Source organism: Anas acuta, chromosome 1 (assembly GCF_963932015.1).
Source record: "Anas acuta chromosome 1, bAnaAcu1.1, whole genome shotgun sequence".
Classification (NCBI taxonomy): domain Eukaryota; kingdom Metazoa; phylum Chordata; class Aves; order Anseriformes; family Anatidae; genus Anas; species Anas acuta.
In genome coordinates, this window is record NC_088979.1 from 142,397,593 (window position 1) to 142,420,772 (window position 23,180).

Sequence of the window (23,180 nt, forward strand, 5' to 3'; positions counted from 1 at the left end):
GACGGAGGAGCTGAAGGGAAAACACAAAAGCCAACGATGCCATGCTCCCTGACCGCAGTGACAGGAGTTCGGTCTCTGAGCTGCTGGGGTGGCAGACAGGGAAGTGGCTTTGCTCCAAACTTGAGCACAGTTTGTCCCTACGAGCTTACCTGAAGTGCTGGAAAGGAGCAGACAAGATCAGTGAGCTGCTTTGACTCCTACCCACGCGAGTTTTCTCTTACAGTTTTGTTCCCCTTACCCTTTGCAGAAAACACTGCGGTGCTCCCAGACGCCCCACGGGCAGTGAGCAGGAAGGAAGCTGTTTGCACTTCCTCCTCCTCCTCACAAGCTCACTCGTGCTGCACTTCAAATATTTACTTTTACCTTTAAGAAGTCAGACCCCACTACCTCCGATTTTCACACGCAAGCCTAACACACGTAGCAAGGAAGTGTATTAGGTCCTTCTACTGAATCTTGACAAGCAGCTCTATGGATTGTCTTCACGTTGATGGGATCCTGTAATTTTGGTGTGCTGCTATTGATAAACAGTGGAATCGCTGAATGATGCATTTGAGTTTTTTTTTACATATACAGTCTCAGGCTCTGAGATTTTCAGTCCTGAGATTGCTTACTTTTTCAAAACCAAGAGTTAAAATGAGTCAGCCAACATTCCCCACCTGACGCACGCACAGTGCACACACACCTGCAGGTAACTACGTTGCAGCTGAGCAGTTTTCAAAAAATTCTATTATTTTTGCCAAATCCAGCAGTCAGGGCTGGGAGGCACCGGGCAGGGGAAATTTCTGAATACCCAGCCTAACTTCAGAAAGCCTTTCATTATGGAGCAGGGCATCTCACCAGCAGCACCTACCCCATCAATCTCTTCTCTCTCAGCATCTCTCACCACGGTATATGCTAACCCAAGGACTGGGGGCAGGAGTTTCACTCCAGCTTCTTGACCCTGCCTGCAAGTACCAGAGCAACCCAGGCGCAGAGAGGAAAGGTTCAGACCAGCCCTCAGCTTGTAACTCAGCTCTTTCAGTTCCCCTGCAAGGAGAAAGCGACACCAACTGTTATTCTCACAGTTTTATTTGTAAAGGACATAGCATGAAAAGCTGTATTTCAATGTACTTCAAAACCTGAAAAACCCATGTCAGTTCGTGATATGTATGTTAAAGTGCTTGATAGAACAATACTTTTACTAATGTCGTCTTGAAAATAATCCAGTTCTTATTCAGTTAGTAATAATGTAAAGACAAAATATACTTAATGGAGACATTTAAGGGTCATTTGAAGCTATACAGGGCACATTTGTACATTTCAAGTGAAACACAAAATACTTCCCCAGAAGATGCGCACCTTCATTTGATTGAAAGAAGGAATTTTCTCAGCTACACCTTCACACGACTATTCTATAAAGACAATTATGAACAATGATATCTAATTACACATGCCAACCCAGAATAAACGTGAGTAGATTTTGCACTAAACAGAATCGCATTTGCTTCCGAGAATTGTAAATACAGGTTTTGTACACAGCGAGGCGTTGGGTTCTCTGACTCCTTCCAGTCACCGTGCTGGATGTTCGTGGAACAGAACGAGGCAAACTCTGACATTTGCAAACAGGTACTGAGTAGGATTGTAGGCTATAGTTTTTTTTTTAAGAGCAGATGCCAGGGAGCTTTGGTCTTTCCCCAGATTCCCTTTCTCAACCAATGAAGGTGCTTTAACACTGAAGTATAAACTGTGTTAGCTTAGATGGGTTTCTCACCATTCGAGTGGGCAGAATGACTTCTGTAAACCTTACAGAAAAAGCCTCACAGTTTCCAATAAACAAAAGTAGTCTACAGAAAAAAAAAAATCTTACATGAAAGAATAAAAATTCACTATAAAGATCCGTACTCCCAAGGTTGTCAAATAACTAGTCTTCTAGGAACCAGAGGCACTCGGCTGTGCCCCTTTAGATGTATCTTGGGGTGCTTTATTGCCTACACAGAAATATTAGACATACATCATTTTTATCGTGTTATTATTAATCTGATGCGAAACCTGACAAAAAACAAACAAGTCAACACTTGCTAAAAAAGCTGACGTGAAATCGTGTCCAAGGTAAGTGCTAAATGCTCCTTAATGTAGTTTGAAATAGGGGAAGTCCCTGTTTTGAATTTTCAATTTTCTCAGGTTTTGACTCATTTTAACTTAAGAAAGACTTCGTGTACTTATTGCCCTCATCAGCGTGCATGGTTTATTCATCCACGGATGACCTTTAGAGGTGCCCATGTTTCTACTTTACCCTGCTCGCACTTAACCCGTGCCGTGTTGGGTGAATGCTGTGACTGCTGAAGTCATGAATACTGCTTTGCGAACCGTGCAGCAGTAAACTTGGAGAAGTACCCAGCTAAAGAACGCAGATGCTGCTGCAACGAAATCCAGGGACTAAAGAGGCTGTTATTTCAGCAAAATGAAAGCCACTTAGGCTGGGCGTGAAAAAATTATGTACAGCAATTATTAGACATAAAATGCCTGAGTTGTAATAGAAATCAAAACATCGCCCAAGCAGTCATTACCAAACAATGCTGCCACATGGCTTCTGGTGCTAAATGTATAATTTGTTGATAGAGTTAAGTAGCAGGGAAACATTTTCAATTGCTGCTTAAGGGTTATCGTGCATCTTCTGCAGACTTCAAGCAGGCTCGTCTGGCCACTCAGAAAACCTCAACACCCCAAATTTCACCATTCTGGAAACGTAAGAGAGATGTCACACAGCCGTGGGCTCTGGGTACTAACTCATGACACCATTCACAGCCCTAATGTTAGTTACTCACCACCCACAGAAGTGTCACAGCAACGCTGCCTACAGTATTTGGGATGAGTTTAGTCAGTTTAAGGAAGTACAAGCACAGGGGGGAGGAACAGTTATTAAAAGCTGAAACTCCCATTAAAGTCAACAACTCCCTGACTTCTTTAACGTCTTAAAGATAAAATAAAATAAAATAAAATAAAATAAAATAAAATAAAATAAAATAAAATAAAATAAAATACCCACAAAACAAACAAACAAAAAGCTACCCTCACCCTTCTATAACGTAACACTCTCCCTTCCATTGAAATGGAGTCACACGGAGAGTTTTCTTCTGGCCAGGAATATGATGTGAAACTTCAACATCAAAATGAGCGCTGCTCCAAGAACTGGACAGCAGAAGGACCACAGGAAAGCAGAGAAGTTTGACAGGGGTCAGGCGAGACAGCAAACCTGATTTTCATTCTCTTTCCTTTTCCTTTTCCCTCTCTCCACCCTCACTCCTCCACCACGTGCACACCATGCCGAGACCTGGCACGCCACAGCCCGTCATTCCGCAGCCTCTCCTGACACACGGGGTGCTGTGCACTCGCAGTGCCAGGCGGGGCCCTTCCCAAGCCACAGCTGAGGGCTCTCGCTGTGAGACAGCCACAGAAATCCACTGACGAAACGGCCGAGATCAAAGGGAACGAACATGTTAGAGCAGACACCTGTATTTAAAGTAGCCTGCAAGAACTAAAAACAGATGAAGTTTACTATGCCCTCAGAAACTTACAACTCCCATCTACGAGAAAGGAAAATGCCCTCTGTATTAGCTGCATGGTAGCCACATGACAGTTTTAATGTGATCTTGTTAAATTTTGAGCACAGAGGATTTCAGTTGCTCCCAGTTCCTCAAGACCCATAGCTATATACGCAGACGGTATTACTAACGCGTTAACTGGAAAGAATGTAGGAGGATCCTCAAAATACCAGCTTTTTTTCTCCTTTTGCTTCATTCCCTTTTTTGTACCTGGATAGTTAAAAAGAAAAGTAAAACTCAGAGATCCTGTACTTCTCGGAATGCTCATTCTGCGGGATAAAGGAAGACTAGTGACCTGACAGCACTTCAAGACCAGCTGAGATAGTTCAGTAGCACAGCAACGTCGGTGTTTGTGGCTCTACAGCAATGATTCTTCTCAAGTACAGCAAGAATTTGGTACAAGCCAAATTCCTCAAAACGATGGGGGGCAGGAGGGAAGTAATAAGCAATCCACAACACAAACAGGCAGGGGGTGAGGGGAACCACCAAACTACTATAGACAGGCGAGGGACACAGTGAGCAAACCAAGCAAGCCATCGTTCCCCATCTCCGGCCACAGCAGCAGCACTCAAACAGGTCCCAGGCTCCCGGGCTCAGCAGCCCGCCTCTCCAGTGTTTAAGCATTTCAGCTCCTGTCTCCCCTTCTGGAGGTCAACAGAAGTGACACAAAAGACCTCATGGAAAAAAAAAAAAAAAAAATAGACGACACAACTTCTGTGCATGGAAAGGGCTGGGGCTCTGAACAAACAAAAAACAAAGGGAGACCACGTACAGGAGGGTAAACAGCGTACACGTACAACATTTCCAAGAGTGAGACGATCACAATGGCTACATAAGGATATTTGCTGTATTCGTTTGCAATACCTGAAAAAAGCCCTGCTGAGTTTGCGCTGTATTTACACATTGATTGGCTTCTTCCTTGCAAGCAAGTAGCGGCGTCCCTTCCCACCTCGGTCCTTCCCTCCCCCAGCCCTTCCCCTGGGTTTCAGCTACTCACAGTCAGAACAAGAACATTCAGTCTAAGAAAATTTTCTTAGAGTAATATAATTTCTTAAAGAAGATAGCATATTTACACACATCTAGACACATGAAAATACTCTATTTTATACTAAATTTCTGTTTCAAATAAACTACAATACTGCATCTGAGCTCTCTGCAGCTTTAGAAGACAGTCCCAGTGGGGCACAAACCGGGCTTCCCACTCCCGCTTCTCCCGGCAGCTCTTCCTCGTAGTGGTGCGCTGCCGCCGCGTTCAAGTCCTGACAGGTCTCCAATTGTGGTTTGCTTGCTCGGGAAAGGAATAATGAAGTTCTCAGCAAAGCCATGCTAAACATCCACTCCTTTAATGAGAGATCCTTCTAGGACGATGTTGAAATCTTGCAATGTCTGTAGGACTCGGATAAGGGAGTTGACAGTCATGCGGTCCCGTAGGAGAGCGTTCTCCTCGTACATCCTCGTGATGGGCGGGCACTCTGCCAGTAAGGGGATCCACTGAGGCAGCAAGTGGTCCCTGCAAAGGGGGTGAAAGGAGTTAGTGTAGCACGAAGTACAACAGATCTCAGGCTGAAATTCTTATCCAAGAACAGAACCCAGAATATGCTGTCTCTTTTTGGGGTGACGCATGTTGTTGGCACATAAAAGCTTCCTGTGTAACAATAGCCCTCAACTTTATTAGTAAAAGCTTCCTGTGTAATAACCCTCCACTTCATTAGTAAAATATAAGTACCTGTCTGTACTGTAGGAATGCAAATAGAAAGATACATGGAAAACTGGACAATTGGCTTTGAAAGAATTCAGTAACATTTTCAGATCAGGAAAAGGAAAAATAAAACTCGGAAAGAAAAAAAAAAAAAAAAAAACAAAACACAACAGCAAATGCTTTTCCAGTTGGTTTTCAGTCTATCCAGGTATTTATTTCCAACTCCCCCCTAAAATGAACCGAGTCCCACTCCTCTCCACAAGTGCAAGACAGGAGGCAGCCTGTGTGGAAAGAAAGATTCATCTAGAACAGCCTTGCTAAAATTATAATAGACACCCCCTTTTCATAGGCAAAGTGATTCAATGAGGATTTAGAAATGTGCCAACTCTTGTAAAGAAACTCTGCGTTCCCAAAGCCTGCACTTCATCAAAGATACAGCTTCAAGACAGATTTCATACATATGACTGTCAAGCTAACAGCTATTAAAAAAGCTAAAAACATTCTTAGAGGTTTAGACACTAGCCACGTATTATTAGTGCTTCTTTGCTGCAATTTTTTGTCTACTATTAAGGCCGCCTAACAGAGGTGCTGGATATAGAAGGTATGAGATGTCTTAAAATGGAAAAATAAGGGTGGTAGTAACAGCATGAAATGTCTAGCACAAGAGAAGGCATGTAATGAGAAGCAGGTAGGTACCTTGTCCCCAGGCAAACCAGAATTTGGAATTTGCCATCCTTTCCAATGTTCCTTGGAGCTGTATTGATGGCATTCACATAATGGCAGAAGGTTTTGCATGAAGATCTCTGAAGCAAAAGGGCCTCCTCGTTGTCTCCAATCTGGTCACTGGTTTCAAAATAGGCAACGGCTTTCTCTGTAGTGGGGAGAAAAGTCGGAACCTGGTGAGCAGAAGTGCTTCAACACAACTCAGAATTACAAAAGGGAGTCCTTAAACAACCTGGCAGGAGATATCGCACAGTTTGTATGTAGATTCCTCACTCTGGAGACAATAGGTAGGTGATGATCTCCCCCTCTGCTGCAGGGCCTGGTCAGCAGACAGGCACACAGCTGAATCAAGGAGCCCCCCCCGGAGTGTCTGTCAATGGCTTCATTGTAGTGATACCATCAGCTTTCATTTTTCACATTTTCTGAGTAAGTACTTAGACTTAAGGCTAAGAATCTCAACTTGTGAACATGTTTTAAGGGAAGAAGTAAGCCTTAAATTACTGCAACAACTGCCTACAAATATGCATCACCAGAAGACCAACCAGTGCAGTGATTAGGATAGTCCTCAAACAACTAGAAACCTAACCCTTTCACTCCCTGCCCTTTACTTACTTTCCTCCCAGCATCAGCTGCCACTCTACATCTTTCCGGGCAGGAAAACAGTTGTTTGAACATTCATCTATAAATACATTACTAGAATTTGAAATGCTCTTATATTTCTGCACAGATTCTACTTTATGTGGAGTTCCATATTTCTCATTTTCCATCCTGTTTCTCATTCACTTCAAGCAACCTGCAGCAGGTGCAAGGGAGGAAAAAAATGACACCCTAGCTGAAAAGAATCCCAGACCTGTGCATAAGTAGCCATTTTACCCTCATCTTTCTTCTCCTTTGGCCTCCAGTTCACACACCAGCTTACCTATGAAATCCCAGATGAAGACATTCTTATGAAAAATGCGAGCGGATTTGAACCCGTGGTGGAAGACCTGCTCCAGAGCCGCAACCAGACCGTTCTCCCCACACAACAGAATGGTAAGGCTCCCTCTCTGTGGGAAAGAGGGAGTCTGTAAGAACACCTTGTCTTGCTCATATGCCACCAGGCTTCAAATCTAAAGGTTAACGGTCTCCACTGATCAATTTCTGTTTATAAACATATTGACACGCATTGCAGACACCAGGCAGGTAAGTAAGAAGTACCTCTTTCTCTGGCTTGTGAAAATGTTTCACGATATTGTTCACGGCTTCTCCAATTCCCTCTTGGATCTGCCCTGCATTAGGCTCTGTGAAATGGTAGAAAGCACACAGCTGAAGATACCAATTTTAAAACATTCATAAAATTCTTACAATGACAGAGCTTGAACTACAGGAATTATTCGGTATCTTTAATAGGGAAGAGTTCAGGGAGTCATTTCTCTTGAGTAAACGTGAGCCTTAATTATAAGCAACTGACGAGCAATCCTGGAATAGTCAAATAAATTGCCCTACTTAAAAATGCACAACCCAAGGAGCTGGCTTGATAAATATTTTATTTGAGTTAATCACATCTTGCCCATCACAGAGTACAGCAACCCTCTGGTGAAGAGACAATGAAGGATTGTAGACAAGTCGTTTGACTCGCTTCTGTGCAACTCAGGCCAGAAAACCCCGCACCCATGAATTCCTTACTTGCACCCACAAGGTATTTTTGAGCCACAGGTATCTGTTCTAGGCCCACGTCTAGTCATTGTAACACTGTGAGGAAACAGATGCTTCTGAAAGTCAGTCGCTTCGGTGTTAAAAATGTATGCCCTGTTCCTGCTGAATCTGAATCTGTTTAGCTGTATGCTTCTGCTGCTGAAGCATGCCATGCTTCCACCTGCTACCATTTCATCTTCCTATGCAGGTACCTACAAGAAAGTTATCCAGTCCCTCACTCATTTTCTGATTAAAACAGATTGAACTTTTAAAAGCTCATTGTAAGCAGATATTTTCCAGACTTTAATCCCTTTTATTATTCTTCTATTAGTCCTTTCTAGTTTTTCATACATATATATATATATAGCCATGAACTTGTCCTACGATTGCTATTTTGGAAGCATAGAGTAACTCAGAATTATTTTAACACGTGATGACCTCCAGTCTTTGGCAGGTCTAAACCAGAGCCTTCTGTAGCTCAAAACATAAAGAGATTTTTGGGCCCTAGCATTCTCAGACCCAAGGAAATACTCTGCAAGTAGCTCTGGTGGCCACTCCTTCAGCTAATATGGACTCATATACGTGAAGAGCTGCAGGGGTCCCATGACAATTTTGAATTGCTGCCTTACTCTTGGAGGCTAATGTTTCCTTGCTTGACATTTCAGCAGTCATGTCCTCTAATTTTACCGGAGTTAGACAGATTTATGAACGTGATCCACTCTGTGCTCACCTGTATGCAGTGGAGGAGAATGCCTCACACGGCCCTTACAGCCCTGTAGTAGCCAGGTGCCTTTATTCACAACAGCTAATGTGAGGGACGTGAAGCTGCTGTCCCCGTGGCTCCCTCTGGAGACAGACTCCTCCAGAAAGCAGGTCTCAGCACCCACATCAGGCTCTGAACTGCCCTCCTGAGAAGCCTGTCTACTCCCTGACTGCAGAGAGGGCCAGGAAGCTGAGCAGCATCAGCTCCTATAAATTCTGCTGCTGTCTCCTCCCCCATCCTGTATTTCCACGCTCCAAGGACAGAGGTTATCCTCTCTCAACTGGCAAAAGGGGGACATTGAAAGAGGCAACATTCACCACCACAGAGTGAGCTGCAGACACAGGAACAGGGGCAGGAAAAACTCGTAAGCTTGGGGCTGTTCCTCTGCACCAAGCCTTGCTTCAGAAGGAGCTCTCCTGTTCACAGAAGCTTTATTTCTGCCTCTGCCCCCTTCTCTAGAGCCCCAGGGATGAAGGAAAGGACTTACTGGTGTTCTTTCCTGTGAGAGAAGTGATGCTCAGCCGCCGAGCTGTGGTAGGAGACTTCTGCTGGGGCGGGGTACGGCACTGCTTTCCCAGCTCTTCGTCGGATGTGGAGGACACCAGCTCTCCAATAAGTATTCGCTCCAAGCTGCCGTCGTCAACGCCCTTTCCCAGCCATCGCCCGCAGGGAAACCTGCCAGGCACCCAGCACAAGCACAGGTCAGTCACACAGCTGGCTTCATCTCAAAGCCACAGTCAGCACCCATACACACTGCCAACAGACAGGAAGTAGCAGCCAAAAACTCTTCCCAAAGTAGAGTTCAGCAGGCAGTCTCCACCGCACCACAACTCAAAAGACCAAAGCATTCACCTACATTCACCTTCATCCTTAGGGAAAAGGAAATACGCAAAGCTAGCATGAAAGCACAGGACAACAGAAAGTGCTATACACTTATTTAACTGGCCACATGAAGATTTCTGTGGGGTTATTTTGCACCCACAACTAATACCCAGTTTTTAAAAATATTATGATGATCAACAATTACATCCTCATGCAGAGTTTCCACCCAACTGAAGCTGTGACTTTTCCTCATACCCAAACCCCAGCTGCTGTTCCTATACTTTTGATCCCATCCTCAGTCCTAATAAACTTCATGAATGTGTCCATACTACCAGTTTTTGTACACGTCTGCCCACTTCTCTCCATACTCTGTACCCAACCCTGAGCTGTGGAGCCCACCTCTCTGAGTTATAATTTTCAAAGTCCACAGTCAGGAAAATAATTAAGTTTGTATAGCCAGATGTTTTGTAAAAACAAGGATGAGTTAGGAGATTTTTTCTATACAGGAGGTATGTACTCAACGGATTAAGTAATCATTGTAACCTTTCATTTAATTGTAATTGAAGTTTCTGTACATTTGTTATATGAATTATGACATTCAAATGCTTTATAAACAAAACAAAACAAAACAAAAACAAGAAAAGCAAAAAACTAAAGATCTGCCCTAATCTGTCATTCCAGCTCATGGGGTTTAAAGACTTCACTCGTGCACAATTTTACCACGCTGCTTTGAATGAAGAGATTTAATTATTAGACATAAACATTTGAATCACTTCAAAAGCATCCATACTGTCTGTCCTGTCTTAGAGAGATGTAAAGAAAATCCTACATTCAAGCCTCATTTAATATTTATCAGATTTTTTGGCTTAATGTAGAGCTTCTGAAATGAGAGATCCGGGGGTGGGGAGACCTACCCAACCCTATCTGGTACCCAAATCTACCCGCACTGCTCCATCGTAGTTTTGCCCAGTTGAGGAGATAATACCTTGCTTTTTCTAGATTAATCAGTAGACATTTCAGATGACGACAATTAAAACTTGTTGCTTACTTGTATGTGTGTCCTGTTATTTCATTTCTGACCATGACACAATCAACCAGCCACTTGGCTAGCAGCCCTGAGTTGTCATGACCAATCTGAACAGTTGTCAGCTTTCCTAAATTCTGGCACTGAAACAAATAACAGTTTTAAATTAATTTTAAACAAAACAAACAAACAAAAAAAGGCAACCCTCCCCCCAACACATGTGGTCTCAAATACATGTTTTTATTCAATTTCCTTTGACTTATGTAGCAAGTATTTTCAACCAAACATGAGAAATGTTTTGAAAAGCAGAATAATTATTGTTTCAGAGTAAAATAGGAGAAAAGAAATATCTTGAAATAAAAATCATTAAAAGCTTATGAAGAGACTACGTTCTTTCTTGTGAGAACTCGCTCTGAATAATTCTGAGAAGTGTTAATTAGAAATTTCTGAGCTATGGTGATAAAAAGGTGTACCTCTGTAGAAGAACTAGACCTTCAGAGCAAACAGCCTCCCAAAATTGCATTTTGAGCACACTGACCTTTGCTTTAGTGGAACCGCTCCACACTATGAAGCAGCCCCTAGATCTTCTGTTATTTTCGAAAATCAACTTGCTCATTGTTGAGCAAGACAAAAATCACTTGCATGAGATGCTTAAGATCACAAAGAAACAGAACAAGGAAAACAAGGGACTGTGAATTCCAGTGCAATATGTAATTGTAGGTGGGGCTGGCAGCAACATCTATTAATGTCACCTAAGCACTTCCCTTACAAGACTTTGGTTTTCATTGCTTCTGCCAAACAAGCAGCTTGGGCTGACATTTTCCATAGTGGGTGGCTACCCAAGCTGATATTTTAGGAAAACTTCAGTCAGAAGAGTATTCCAGAACTGTATTACTATAGTCCTGAGAAATGTCCGCTGTTTTGCTTGTTAGAAGCCTGGAGAGCTTTTCTACAAAATACTGATGTCTGAATGAGAGGCGTGCACCATATTAGGAAAATAGCTTGTCTGACAAAATTCACTTATATTTGGGCAAAGGACTATTTATTTTTATTTTAAAACGCACAGTTGGTGCTTAAGGTGAGTCTGCATATGCACAATGGGCGCAACTTCGATTTTAGTGTTATTCCTATGTAATCACTCCTTAATGGATATGGTAAAGCCTGGAACTACAGGAGCCCAACGGGGCTTTCCCTGCAGCCACCAGCTGCTTTGGGGTGGCACCAAGCCAACTTGTAATTGATGGGCAGGAAGGCAGAGGGAAGCACTGGTAAGTCAAATGCCAAGAGAAAACCACAGTAAGCAGAGAGAAATGTACCCAACGGGGATGGGAACTCTACAGTTTGCTGGTGGTAGCACCTGTGGCTGGGAAGTTGAAAAGCACAGGGCTTAGACTGGCTGGTTGGAAGGAATGCAGCAATGTCAGACAAGGAGTGGGAGGAGAGGAAATTTGGGACTGGCCAGAGCCGGAACTGTCTGAAAAGACCTGGGTGGTGTTAAGTGGGAAGACAGTTTGAAAGAAGGTAAAAAAAAAAAAAAAAAAAAAAAAAAAAGTAAGTGAGGAGTCAGAAGCGAGCCCAGAAAAGGAAAATTAGGATTGATGGCAAGGAGATTTGGAAGGGAATGAGATGTAGCGATAGATTAATGGTGAGAAGAGGAGCCCTGGGCTGGGACAGGGACAGCAGTGAAGCCTATGATTAAAAGTGGTACGTGGTTCTTTGAGTACAGGGTGGGCAGGCAGCACTGTTTTCCCGATTTTGAGTTTATAACTACCTTGAAAACCTGAAATACGGTGTTCTCAAGACAATAAAACCTCACCAAGTTTTTTGGGGAGTATGTTTCAAATTGGCAGGTAAAATGGCATGGGTGTGCACTCACCTCAAATGTCATTTCTAGGAGGTTTTTAGGAATCTGCATTACGCCTGTGTCTCCCAGCTCTCCCGAAACACAGATCCACGGGTTTGATGTGGTTATTGCATTGCTCAGTTTTTTGATGGGGATTATCACTGACCTATACGGGATCACTGAGAACGGGGAGGGAGGAAAAAATAAGTTAGTCGTGACCTCTTTTTCCCCTCAAAGCATGCAATTTCTGGGGTAAACCACGGTGCTCCCTCGAAGGCATGACCTTGCTGCAGGTGCCAGCAGCACGGCCAGGGGCAGGCACCCCCTCCCTGCTCCCCACAGAAGGCGAGCCAGGAGGGGCACGGCAGCCCCCAGGCTGGGAAAGCTGCCTCGCAGCGCCTCTCTGGGGCGGTTTCCCCCGGTATTAATTCCTTGCCGGAGCCGATCTGAGAGGGCAGCCCTCGGCTGCGGCTCCTGAAAGCTCCCGAGGGCAGAGCGCGGCCTGGCGGCATGGCGGGACATGGCGGGACACGGCGCGACATGGCGGGGCCGCGCGGGGGTGCTGCAGGCCCGCTCAGCCAGCAGCCCGCCGGGCCCGGGGGCGATGAGGGGATTTTTAGGGGGAGCCCCAAGTGCTGACGGCATGGCCGTGTTCTCAGATCTCTGTGAACATCCCCCCCATCGTTATATCGTTATTCCTACTCCTGCTATGATGTTCTTAACCCTGCGCCACCCATACGTACTTCAGACACCGACCCCATTTCGATACGGCTCGGTTATTCCACACTAACACTACAAGGCTCTCTTTCCTTGTTTCCCAAGCTGCCTTTTTGTCTCTAGGAGCCAAGCCAGCCTTTTCACTTTTAGTGTGGAAAACAATGATATCACGCTCAAAAACCCAAAGCAAAACACCACCCCGCATTCCTAGCGCATGCCCCAGCTGCCAGGCTGAATGCCCTGGGGAAGCAAGGTAATCAAGGATGAGTAAATCCCTTCGTGTGGGGATTTATTTTTTTTAACAGGAGAAAAAGTAGAACGAGTGAATGAGAAAGGCATGTAAAACTCGGTTCACTTCACGCTAAACGAAAGCTAAAGGCTGCTAAGGTGAATCCAAATAATCAGGTCATCCCATGGGGGGCGGCTTTTCTTGGCGTTGCTCAGTGCTAGAGAGAAAGATTCGTTTTTGGGTTTTGATCCAATCTCTGCTCTCATTCTTACAGGAAGGGAAAGGAGGGGGAATCTTTGGGCATTTAAGGAAAGAAAGGGAGAAATATAAAATATACAGCAGAGCACAAAGTGCTTTGTATTTCATCCTCCGAGACCTCCATCATTTTCACAGTCCGCAGAGAGGAGGTTGGGGGTGTACATTTAGTGAATGCCAGAAAGAAGCATTAGGATGGAGAGGACTTGCCTGGGAGGGAAGATGAAAGAGACTATACAACTCAGAGAGGAAAACCAAGTGCAGCAGCTCTCTGCTGATTACTCTCCTTTGTGCAGTGCTCTTATCCTGAACACTCCCCCACAACCTTGCTCTCCAGCTGGTTTCCCACAGCAACATCCAGCACTAAGGTTTCCAGATAAGGACTCAGCTACTCAGACTCTGGCAACAGCAGCAGCCCCTCTTGCAAATACTGACAGCAACAATTTTTTATTCAGAGGGAAAAAAAATGATTCTCCAACTCACCGATTGTGGTGAAGACACTTGTGAAGCAGAAGTAATCCACAGCATTCAGTGAGAGAAGGTGGTACAGAAACTGCTCCCGTTCTTCCTCACAGCGCAGGAAAGCATAACGCTTGTAAAGTTTCCTAGTAGAAACAAATACATTGCTATCTTGTCGAAAAAGCACCAAGTTAAGTGATCTTCACAGGATGTGTGAAAAGTGAGATTCCCCAGCTGATACAAGCTGTTAGAAAACCATCGAGGGCATTTACTTCTGGTGCTACATGTATTTTAGAGACCTCTCTGAGCTCCATGGTGCCATAGCAAGGCTACTGAGCTCATCTCATTAAAGGATCAGTTTTCGTTTTGCTGCAAAGCACAGATGTAAACTAGAGCCACTCATAACAGCAGATCTGTGCCAACACACAGCAACCCCATTTAAGTCTGCTCAGGCTTTCCCACCATTATCTTCCATGGGACGTATCTTCCCACCATTGAATAGCCTTGCCTAATGAAGGCTAATCAATGATCCATAATCCAGCAGAGAAAACTAAACAGGAGGCATCAGACTATTCTGATAGCAGAACCAAGCAGCAACAGCAACTTTGCTGCCACTCTTTGAGTTCTGCAAACCCAACATACATCACCAGTTGCCCAGAGCAGTGCAAAGGCACACCAGGAATTAACCTGGCACCGCTCAGAGAAAGCACGTAGCTCATGGCACTGCCTGCAGGCAGCAGTCTCCCAGTAAACTGCTAACACAGATAGAGGTAAATGAAACTTCTGGGAAAGGCAGGTCTGCCACCATATCTTTGGCTGATCACCCAAGAGGCTACTGTCTCCTCTTTCTTCTCATTAGCGTATTTGGGTATTTATTAGTTTCCAGCATAATCATGTGCATAGCTCATCACAGAGCCAGTTCTGCCAAAAACTCCATGCAATAGCTTGGATGTTTTCATAAGTTTTTTTTTTCTCCTAAACATCTCTTTGAGAGAACAGTCAGGAAACATCTACAGAGGCCGATCCCTAAGTGCCTGTGCTTGCAAAAGGAGGCAGCGCTGGGGGGAGCTGCTAAGTGGCTGGGAGGGCTGGCCTCAAGCCCAGCTCAGCTGCAGTCAGGACGTGCGCCTGCATTCAGCTGAAGTCAATGTTAACACAGGACCGCTGTAAAAAAAAATAACACTGCTGCTTCATTTGCACAAGTTATAAGGACTGTGGGGCTGTGAAGTGGCTTGGATCAATGCACTGATCCAAAACCTAACATTTCCTTCCTGAAAATTAGTTTTCCAGGCGGATGAGCAGACTCCTGCCCTGCTGGGTGGGCAGTAGCTCCTCCACCAGCCCTTCAGTCCCCTCTGGCTGGAAGCCACTGAACCCAGACGAGGCACCTGGCTGTGCCCTGAGCCTGCAGAGCCCCTTTGGCACACCAATGAGGCAGATGTGAAAGCGAAGCTTTGAGAACAAGAGCCAACTTACTTGGCAAGTGGCTGGTTAGAAAGCAGCTGCTTCAGGTGCTGAGACAAAAGCTTCTTCTCCAGAGAAAGCCTTATCCAGGCTCGGGCTCGCCCCACATCTGTCTTTATCTCACTCATGTTCTGAACATGCCTGAAATGGATGGGAAAAAATAATAATAAAAATAAGTGAATCATAAAAATCCTACAAGCTTCAAATAGCAGCATCCAGTGTGAGGCAGCAGCTGGACTGGAAACTGTCTCTTGATATTAGATGCTGCAGGGTAAACAGAGCCAAATCCCATCCGCTCCCCTGCATGTGACAAGTGCAACAGAAGTTCATGTGATTACTTACACATAAGCACAAAAACCTGTCTGAAAACCAAGAGAAAGAGCCTCCTGTCAGCCCCAGGCTGGCCTGGGGATAGGGGCAGCCCCTCCTAGGCACAGCAGGTTGTGTTGCAAACACTCTACAGCGCACATCAGCTGCTCTGCATCCCACTTGCTTAGCCAAGGTGAGCAGGGGTAGACCTGCACATCCCCACACTGCCTGGGGTAGATGTCCCTACAGACATTGCTTATGATGTAGAAAGAAAACCAAACCAAACCAGCCACCTATGAGACCCATTTATACTGCAGTAGCTCCCCTAAAGCTGCTGACACAAACAGGTATGGCTGGGAGGGCAGCGGACAGTACACCTCTTAAGAGTCTCTCCAAACCACAGTCTAGTCTGAAGGCAGCACTAACAAACCCATTAATGGCAGCAGCAATAGGAAATCTGAGGAAAAAAAAGGATTATTAGAGAAAATAGTGACAGGCAGAATCACGTTTTCAGGGATGTAAGAGGTCCTCATGTAAGTGGCAATCTGAATGCCATGCGCAAAGTCTGTAGGAAAGCAAAACTGTAATATTGGGGCTTTTTTTCTGTGGTTTTGCCTTTTTTAAAAAAAAAAAAAAACAAAAAAAAAAAAACAAAAAAAAAACTTCCTATATTTCAGTTTGTAGAATGCCAGAAGCTCCAGTTTGAGAGCACCAGGAGCTTTAGAAGAGGAAGAGAACTGCCATGGCAGATTGAAGCCGCTTCCCCAAACCCCCCACTTAGTTAAATAAAACGCAAGAAAAATGACTAACAGTTCCCAGCAGGGGAAAGAAAGGGCTGCAATTTCTTAATTTTCACGCAGTTTGCATATTAAGTGCACAGGCAATTCAGCCCTCCAAACCTTTGTGGCAGGCTCCACGTAGCATTGGCTGAGTTTGAGCTGATCTTTGTTGCCATCATCTTTTACAGCCCCCTGTGCATCGCTGTGTGTTAGGGAATGTGGCAATGTTTACTCCAAAGAAAATCCAGCAAAGTCATGCTGTGACTGATGCTTTCTGTGTTGACTAGTATGGTCTCACTGTCTCGTGTTTTTCCCCATCTGCTATACCCAAACACGTGCTTTGCGTTATATTTAGACTCTGCATTATTTGAGAAAAACACTCTCTTGTTTATAGAGCTTCAAGCATAATAGGACTAGGGCCTTAGGAGCAAATTTGCAAAGCACAACCTAGTGCTGTCCAGAAATACTTGTTTGCTCTGAACAAGTGAGGAGGATGCCAGACATAGCTCATCAGCCCTCGGCACTGCTGTCTGCTAGGCTAACCTGCCCCACGCCTCAAAACACAGATGAACCTTTGCAATCCAAGTGGAGCATCACATAAAACCTAGGTTAGTGCAAATTCCTTTAAAAAACAGATTTATTATTATTCTTATTTTCCAATAAAAGAAGCTTCCTCCTGTTTCCTAACATGACACATGGATGGATGCGTCAGAGGCCTGCTCTTTGATGGACAGGTGAGGAGCACAAACTCTCAGTGCCCTGTAAAACAAAACCAGAAGGGCACAATACGCTCACATACAAGTCCTTGCCCTTTGTAAGCAAGCTCACGAGCCTCCCTCTTTTAGCAGAGATGCCTACCAGCTGAATCACCACAGAGATCCTCGCTCCTGGCACTGGCAAGCCCTTTGTGAAACATCCCCCTTCTTGGCTCTGAGCGTGGCAGCCAGCACTAGACCTTGCAGCGCAGACAGCTGGGCACGTGGTCAGGAGTCCTTGAGAAGCAGGACGTGCACTTCACTCGACTACACAGTGCTGAGATGCTCTCTTCAGACATTTCTTGCCTTTTGGGATGGGAAGATCAAAGCACAGAACATCTCTCTCCCTCTCCACTCTCCCTGACTTGGCTTAAATTACACCTAAGACGAAACACTAAGTAGAATATGTTATTTCACTGTGAGTGGATTCACACACAGATGGACTCCACTGTATTCCATGCATGCTCTATCCCCCTTTATTACCTGTTTCTGCTTGAGACCAGATTGGCATAAATCACGCATTTGGGACAGATCAGGATCTGCAACCATGCAGCTTGGCAGAAGCATTAAGAAGATTCAGTGATCCATCTTGGTGTCAGCAGAAGCAGAGTGTGGCAGAACAGAACATTCAGGAACGCAGATTTATTTCGTTCTCACTGGTGACAGAACAGCTCTATTTTTATCAGTGACCTCAGTGTAAGCCCTGTGTGCTCACCGCTGCACAGCAAACTCTTTTTGTCAGAGTCCTGAACGGCAATTTCAGTGCAATTCCCCGGGTTGGGACTTGCTTTTTAATCCCATTAGCAATAAAGAAAAATCTACTTTCCCTGCTGGATGTGAGCCTGGGGTACGGCGAGACATTGCCTCTGCAAATAGCTGTGCTGCCAGGAGAGGTTACAGCTGCTCAGCATCACCACGCCACCGAGGACAGTGCGAATGCTCCCGATCCCCATGCAGCCAGAAGAGAGCTGTATTTAGCTGGTACCATTCAGGACTTTGATAACCCAGCCTGTTTTGACTGCAGCAGGTTACGAAGCACTTCTGTGGGTGCAGCGCCCAGGGGTCACACCCCAGCCTGGACCCTGCTTGTGGAAGGGTGGCACGGCCAGACCCAAAAGCTGGTCACAAGGAAGGGCTTGCCTGAAGGGAAGGACTCAAAACCAGAGCCCAGCTGGACCAAAAATGTTGGGTCCATGCAAGAAGCAAAATAAACATCTTGAGCATTTTCTGTACCATGTCTAAGATGCATGGTTTTGTGAGGGAGGCAGAGGACACACAGCATTACCTACAGCACAGGCTTATCACAGATCCAAGAGCGTGACTGTGATTCAGCCCTGCTGTTTAAGTTGTTTACACAACCTTGCATGAGCCATCAAAAACAAGCTGTGCTTAAGGCAACGTTTAATCCTCTCACCATTCATTCAGTTAGCAACACAACCCCGGCAATTTAACAATTACCCATCCTTCCAGCTTCAGCATAAATGTGTGTGTGCAAACAAATATTAGCCAGCATTCCTTCCAAGCAGGAGAAAGGATGCCACGAGAATATGCATGACAAATTCAACTCACCATCTGCCTGGTGTTTTGTGTGACCAGACATGTTTGTGTACAACCGTGAATACCCAAGATACCACAAAAAGTAGTATTCTGCCTCTGTACTTTGAAAAGCAGTGGAAGCAATCCTGTGACTCAAGCTGCAGAGCTCAGGTTCGTGCTGGACTTCCATTAGGGAGCTTAGCAAGTGCATGGAAGATGAAATGCACGCACTGGTGAGCGCCACTGGGAATCTCCCAGTGTGCAAGTTTCCGCTCCAGCTCCTCCTTCACCCTTTCCTGCCACTGACCTGCTACAAGCCATCAGCCCCACAGGACATGGTTAAGTAAATAGCTGCCATGTCCCATGAGAAGGATGCTAAAATGGCAGACACATGTACAAAAAGCCCCCCTGACATTATACTCCTAATTACACTGCATGCGTTCTCCCTCCTGTTCCCTTGTAATGGCGCATCATTTCAGCCCTACATGGCATGTTGTATTCTTCAAATACAGAGTGCAAGATCCTTAAACCAGATAATGTAAAACAAGATAGTTGTACCCCGCAGGTGGGAAGAACAGTCATTCTCTTTCAGAAAAACCTGACTAATGCATGTGATCCCACATCAGAACAAAACGATCGGTAATAACACACATGGTAAAATCATATCACTGTAATCATAGATAGCTCACAAAAACATTGATTAATCTTAATTGTGCCTTCTTTTTACGTGGAAGAAGGATGTGGCATTACAAGAAACAATTCTCACATTCCCTCCCACTTTAAATTGCTTGCAGCTCTTTACAGAGGAGCGTTATTGCATTATTCCTGCCCCCTTTTCTATGGCACTTCTACCCCACTGAAGTGCTTGGTTGTGGCAAGTGAAGTGTCAAAGCAGTGACGTGACCTGGCTTGATCATGGAGATGCCCTCAGGAACAACTGTCTGGTGCTGTCACGTCAGCTTCCACCCCTTCTTATTCCGTAATCCTTCAGGACTCACCTAAATACTAGGCTCATGTACATTTGTACATTTATTACTATTGGTCATAAATTGAAAAAGGGAACATTGCTCAGACACTGCAAGCAGATTTTTATGTCCCTTTGTTTCACGTATCAACCATATTTACTTGGTCAATAATTTAAAGCAAACAAAAAGAAACAAACTCAATGTACCAAGGGATTCAATATTCAACATATCGTTTGTAGAAACTGGCTTTACTGCTAGAAGAGACACCCTGGAGAAGAAAAAAACAAAGCCCAAGTAGAACTTGGTGCATTTTTCATTGTTTTTTACCTAAAATAAGTAAACATGCAAAAAGTTTTGTAACAGAAAAAGGTAATGGTCTAGATTTCAATGCAGGCTGAGGAGAAGCTTTAATTCTACTTAACCTTTGTAAACCCAAAGCTAGTGAAGATCTTTACATTATGCTACCCAATTAAAACCACAATGAATGCTTTAGGAAGCAAATTATATACCTCATATCTTGTATCAGGGAAACCCTCAAAGTAGGCAAAGTAATTCCTGTATCAGACTTCCGTCTTTCTGGTCCAACAGCAACTACAGTGGAGAAAATACATGAAGTTAATACAAAATTATAGTAGTGGTCTGCAATGTGTTTGTTTTACGTAATGCTGAAAACAATCTTAAGTCACTGGTAACTGCAACATCTCTGTTCATTAGCATTATCACTATCCTGGAAATGTGGAAGCAGACAAAAGAAAAAAGTACTTATTACGTTACCCGTTTCTTCCTTAATTCAGCAATTAACTTGGGGATTTAAAAAGCTTCCTTTTCCATATGTGAAATAGATTAATATAAATCTATACAGTGGTGAGTTGAGTTTTATTAGTAGTACGTTATATGGGAAACTCACAACTGAGAAGGATGTGATAAAATTAAGCTACAGTAGCTCATAAGATGCAAAGAATGCCATGCATTTCTGTACTCCTCTGATCAAACTGCTTTGAGGTGACACATTTTGTCCTCAGGAATTTGTGCCTGTCAGCCAGATTGCTTAGCACATTACTCAGTGAAGTTTACTAAAAACTCTTTTGATGAGTGGGACTAATTCATCCATCGATGCACCCTTGAGGACCAATCATGAAGTTGCCCTCTGCAGGACGCGAAGATTTCCAGAGTCCTTGAAAGATGACCCACAGAGACCTTTGCTAAAGCTGCCATGGCATGGGGAGATCTCAAGGTCATCAGAAAACCAACCTCTCTTACAACACAGAAGTAATTTAGTGATTGTAAAAGGCCAAACCAAAGCATAACCTGGGTGCCTAGACTGATGGATGGAGATTAATTACACAATGTCTGAACTGTACCATCCACCAGTATAAAGATTTATTGAACATGGAGATATTCACATTGTGATTTGGGAGACAGATTATGATCAGTGGAAGAAAAACGTCAGCTGTCTTAGCCACGGCTCCAAGCCTTCAACTGCTTCACAAATAGTCTCCTACAGAATCACAGCTTCTCACACCTTAGTCAGTGATGACTAAAAGGGAATGAAGGTAGCGAACAGACATTGAGTGATTTCCAGACAGGGATAGTAAGCAGCCTCATTTCTCTCCAATAACATCAAGCTATTTTGTCCAGACATCAAGGCAGCTCCATAATGATTATGAAAGGCCTCAGAATGTAGACGTGATATTAGCAAGCAAATACTCTGAAATTCCTATATGGATTTCACGTGGCTGCACTGTTCCTCGCAGGCCTGAGCTCACCTGCTGTGATGGACCCCCCCAGGGAGTTAACTGCTGAGTACTCACCTGGGGACTCTGCACTATGCTCTTGCTTCTCTTCTCTCTCCTGGTACTGAAGTAGATGGGACCACAAAGCAGATTTCCCCTGAAAAATTGTATATGAAGTAGCTTTAAATAAATCAGTCAATGGAAAAGATGCAGCAAAATAATGGGATGGCATTTCAGTGGGACAGAATTTCAGTAGTGAGTATGATTTCACTTCTCTTGGGCCACAAGACCTCAGAAAAGGACAGCATGGTCCCAGTGATCTAGCAGTGGGACCACTTGCTTTCTTTGTTCTCTCCCTGGTTTTGCTTCTGAAGGTTGAAAGAGGAGAATCCAAACATCAGTTTGACAACATCACTTCAATTTCCAGAGCTGCCTTGCAAAAAAAGAAACCTTCACAAGATATGAACCAGTGAATCTGAGCCCAAAGATACCTCCCCTGCTTTATGTTGGAATGACACTACTGAGCAGCAGCTTGGAAGGTATGGGGACATTCAGTATTTGACAGAGCACTGTACATACAAAGTCCCAAGTTTCCAGTTACCAACCTGCTTGACCTGCAGACCATGACTCCAGATTCTTTCCAGCAGATCACAGAGACTAGCAATCAACGTATTTTCCTCCAGACCTGTTATGTTGGCTTCTCCATGTCCCAACTCGACTGCTTCATGGCCCATCTTCTCTACCAACATACGTTTAGTCTAATAATAATAATAATAATAAAAAAATAGAAAAAAAAAACAAAAGGTTTCTAAAAAAGGTTCTCTCAAAAGGGACAGAATTTATAGATGAATTTACTAAGACATGGTTGGGGATGATAATCTAGAGACCATTGCTAGTATCTTGGCCTGAGAAACATTAAAAAATGCAAATCTGTATTATTAAACCACACTGTCCTGTTTCTACACCCTTCTACTATTGTCCTGTTCCTACACTGCTGATTTATTATTGACCAGTATCAGACAGAATACAGAGCTAGATAGATTTTTGTTACAAAATTATCATTATATAAAGAAACTATTCTTCAATGGAAATAAAAGCTTCTTAGCTTTTTTATTTATTTATTTTGTTATTTTGTTATTTTATTATTTTTATTTATAGAAACTGCTATACTTCATTAGCTCTGCATAAACAGCACGCACAAGTTGCACATGCTAAACGCTTCCTTTTCTGACTGAGGGTCTCGATCCCATTATGTTTAGGTTACCTTTAAATCTGAACAACTAAAGGAAATCCTCCTTAAAATATCTGAGATCATCCTGATTCTCCTTCCTGCCCTTTTACTCTTCCCGCCAACTTTGACTGCATAAACAGAAGAGTGACAATATGCTTTCTTCTTTTCTTAGTAGTTGAAAAATACAACACAGAGGGATATCCATCCTGTAAATAGCCCAGTACACCAACAGACCAACATTGTTCCTGCCGTGAAGGACTTTCAGGATACAAGATGCAGATGCTATTTATGTTCAGCATAAACAATAGGAGAGCATGCAGAGGGATGAGGGAGGACTTACCTTCATGCGACATTCCTTCAGCAATCCTTCCACAAATTTACTGTTGGTCTGTGCAATCACAGCTGGAGAGAGGTCCGAGAGTTTGGGCTGCCTTAAATTTTTTCCTAGACTCCTTGCCTCCTGCATATATTTCTAAAAATAAACAGAATAATTTTAGATACTGCAAATCAGAGGGGTTCTCCTCATCCTAATCCTAGGCAAGCAGATGCTGGTGAAAAGGAATGAGCTATTGTTAAGCTAGTAACAACATGATTTGTCTGATGCTTAAGTGTCAGGCTG

At 44.0% G+C, this 23,180-nt stretch overlaps 1 protein-coding gene across 6 annotated transcripts in view; it reads right to left on the reverse strand.

Annotated features, from left to right (window-relative positions):
• Positions 1 to 1,052: 1,052 nt before the first annotated feature.
• Positions 1,053 to 23,180, reverse strand: part of DENND5B (DENN domain containing 5B) — a 109,146-nt gene continuing 87,018 nt past the window's right edge. For all 6 annotated transcript variants that reach the window (XM_068661942.1, XM_068661952.1, XM_068661961.1 and 3 more), the window contains 13 exons: positions 22,902 to 23,033; positions 21,936 to 22,088; positions 21,409 to 21,487; positions 20,107 to 20,188; positions 15,266 to 15,394; positions 13,814 to 13,935; positions 12,163 to 12,308; positions 10,311 to 10,429; positions 8,928 to 9,115; positions 7,201 to 7,283; positions 6,923 to 7,049; positions 5,977 to 6,151; positions 1,053 to 5,091 (listed from right to left, as the gene is read on the reverse strand). In XM_068661942.1, the coding sequence (XP_068518043.1) occupies positions 4,908 to 5,091; positions 5,977 to 6,151; positions 6,923 to 7,049; positions 7,201 to 7,283; positions 8,928 to 9,115; positions 10,311 to 10,429; positions 12,163 to 12,308; positions 13,814 to 13,935; positions 15,266 to 15,394; positions 20,107 to 20,188; positions 21,409 to 21,487; positions 21,936 to 22,088; positions 22,902 to 23,033 (1,719 nt within the window). In that variant the 3' untranslated portion in view covers positions 1,053 to 4,907. The remainder of the gene's footprint in view (positions 5,092 to 5,976; positions 6,152 to 6,922; positions 7,050 to 7,200; positions 7,284 to 8,927; positions 9,116 to 10,310; positions 10,430 to 12,162; positions 12,309 to 13,813; positions 13,936 to 15,265; positions 15,395 to 20,106; positions 20,189 to 21,408; positions 21,488 to 21,935; positions 22,089 to 22,901; positions 23,034 to 23,180) is intronic.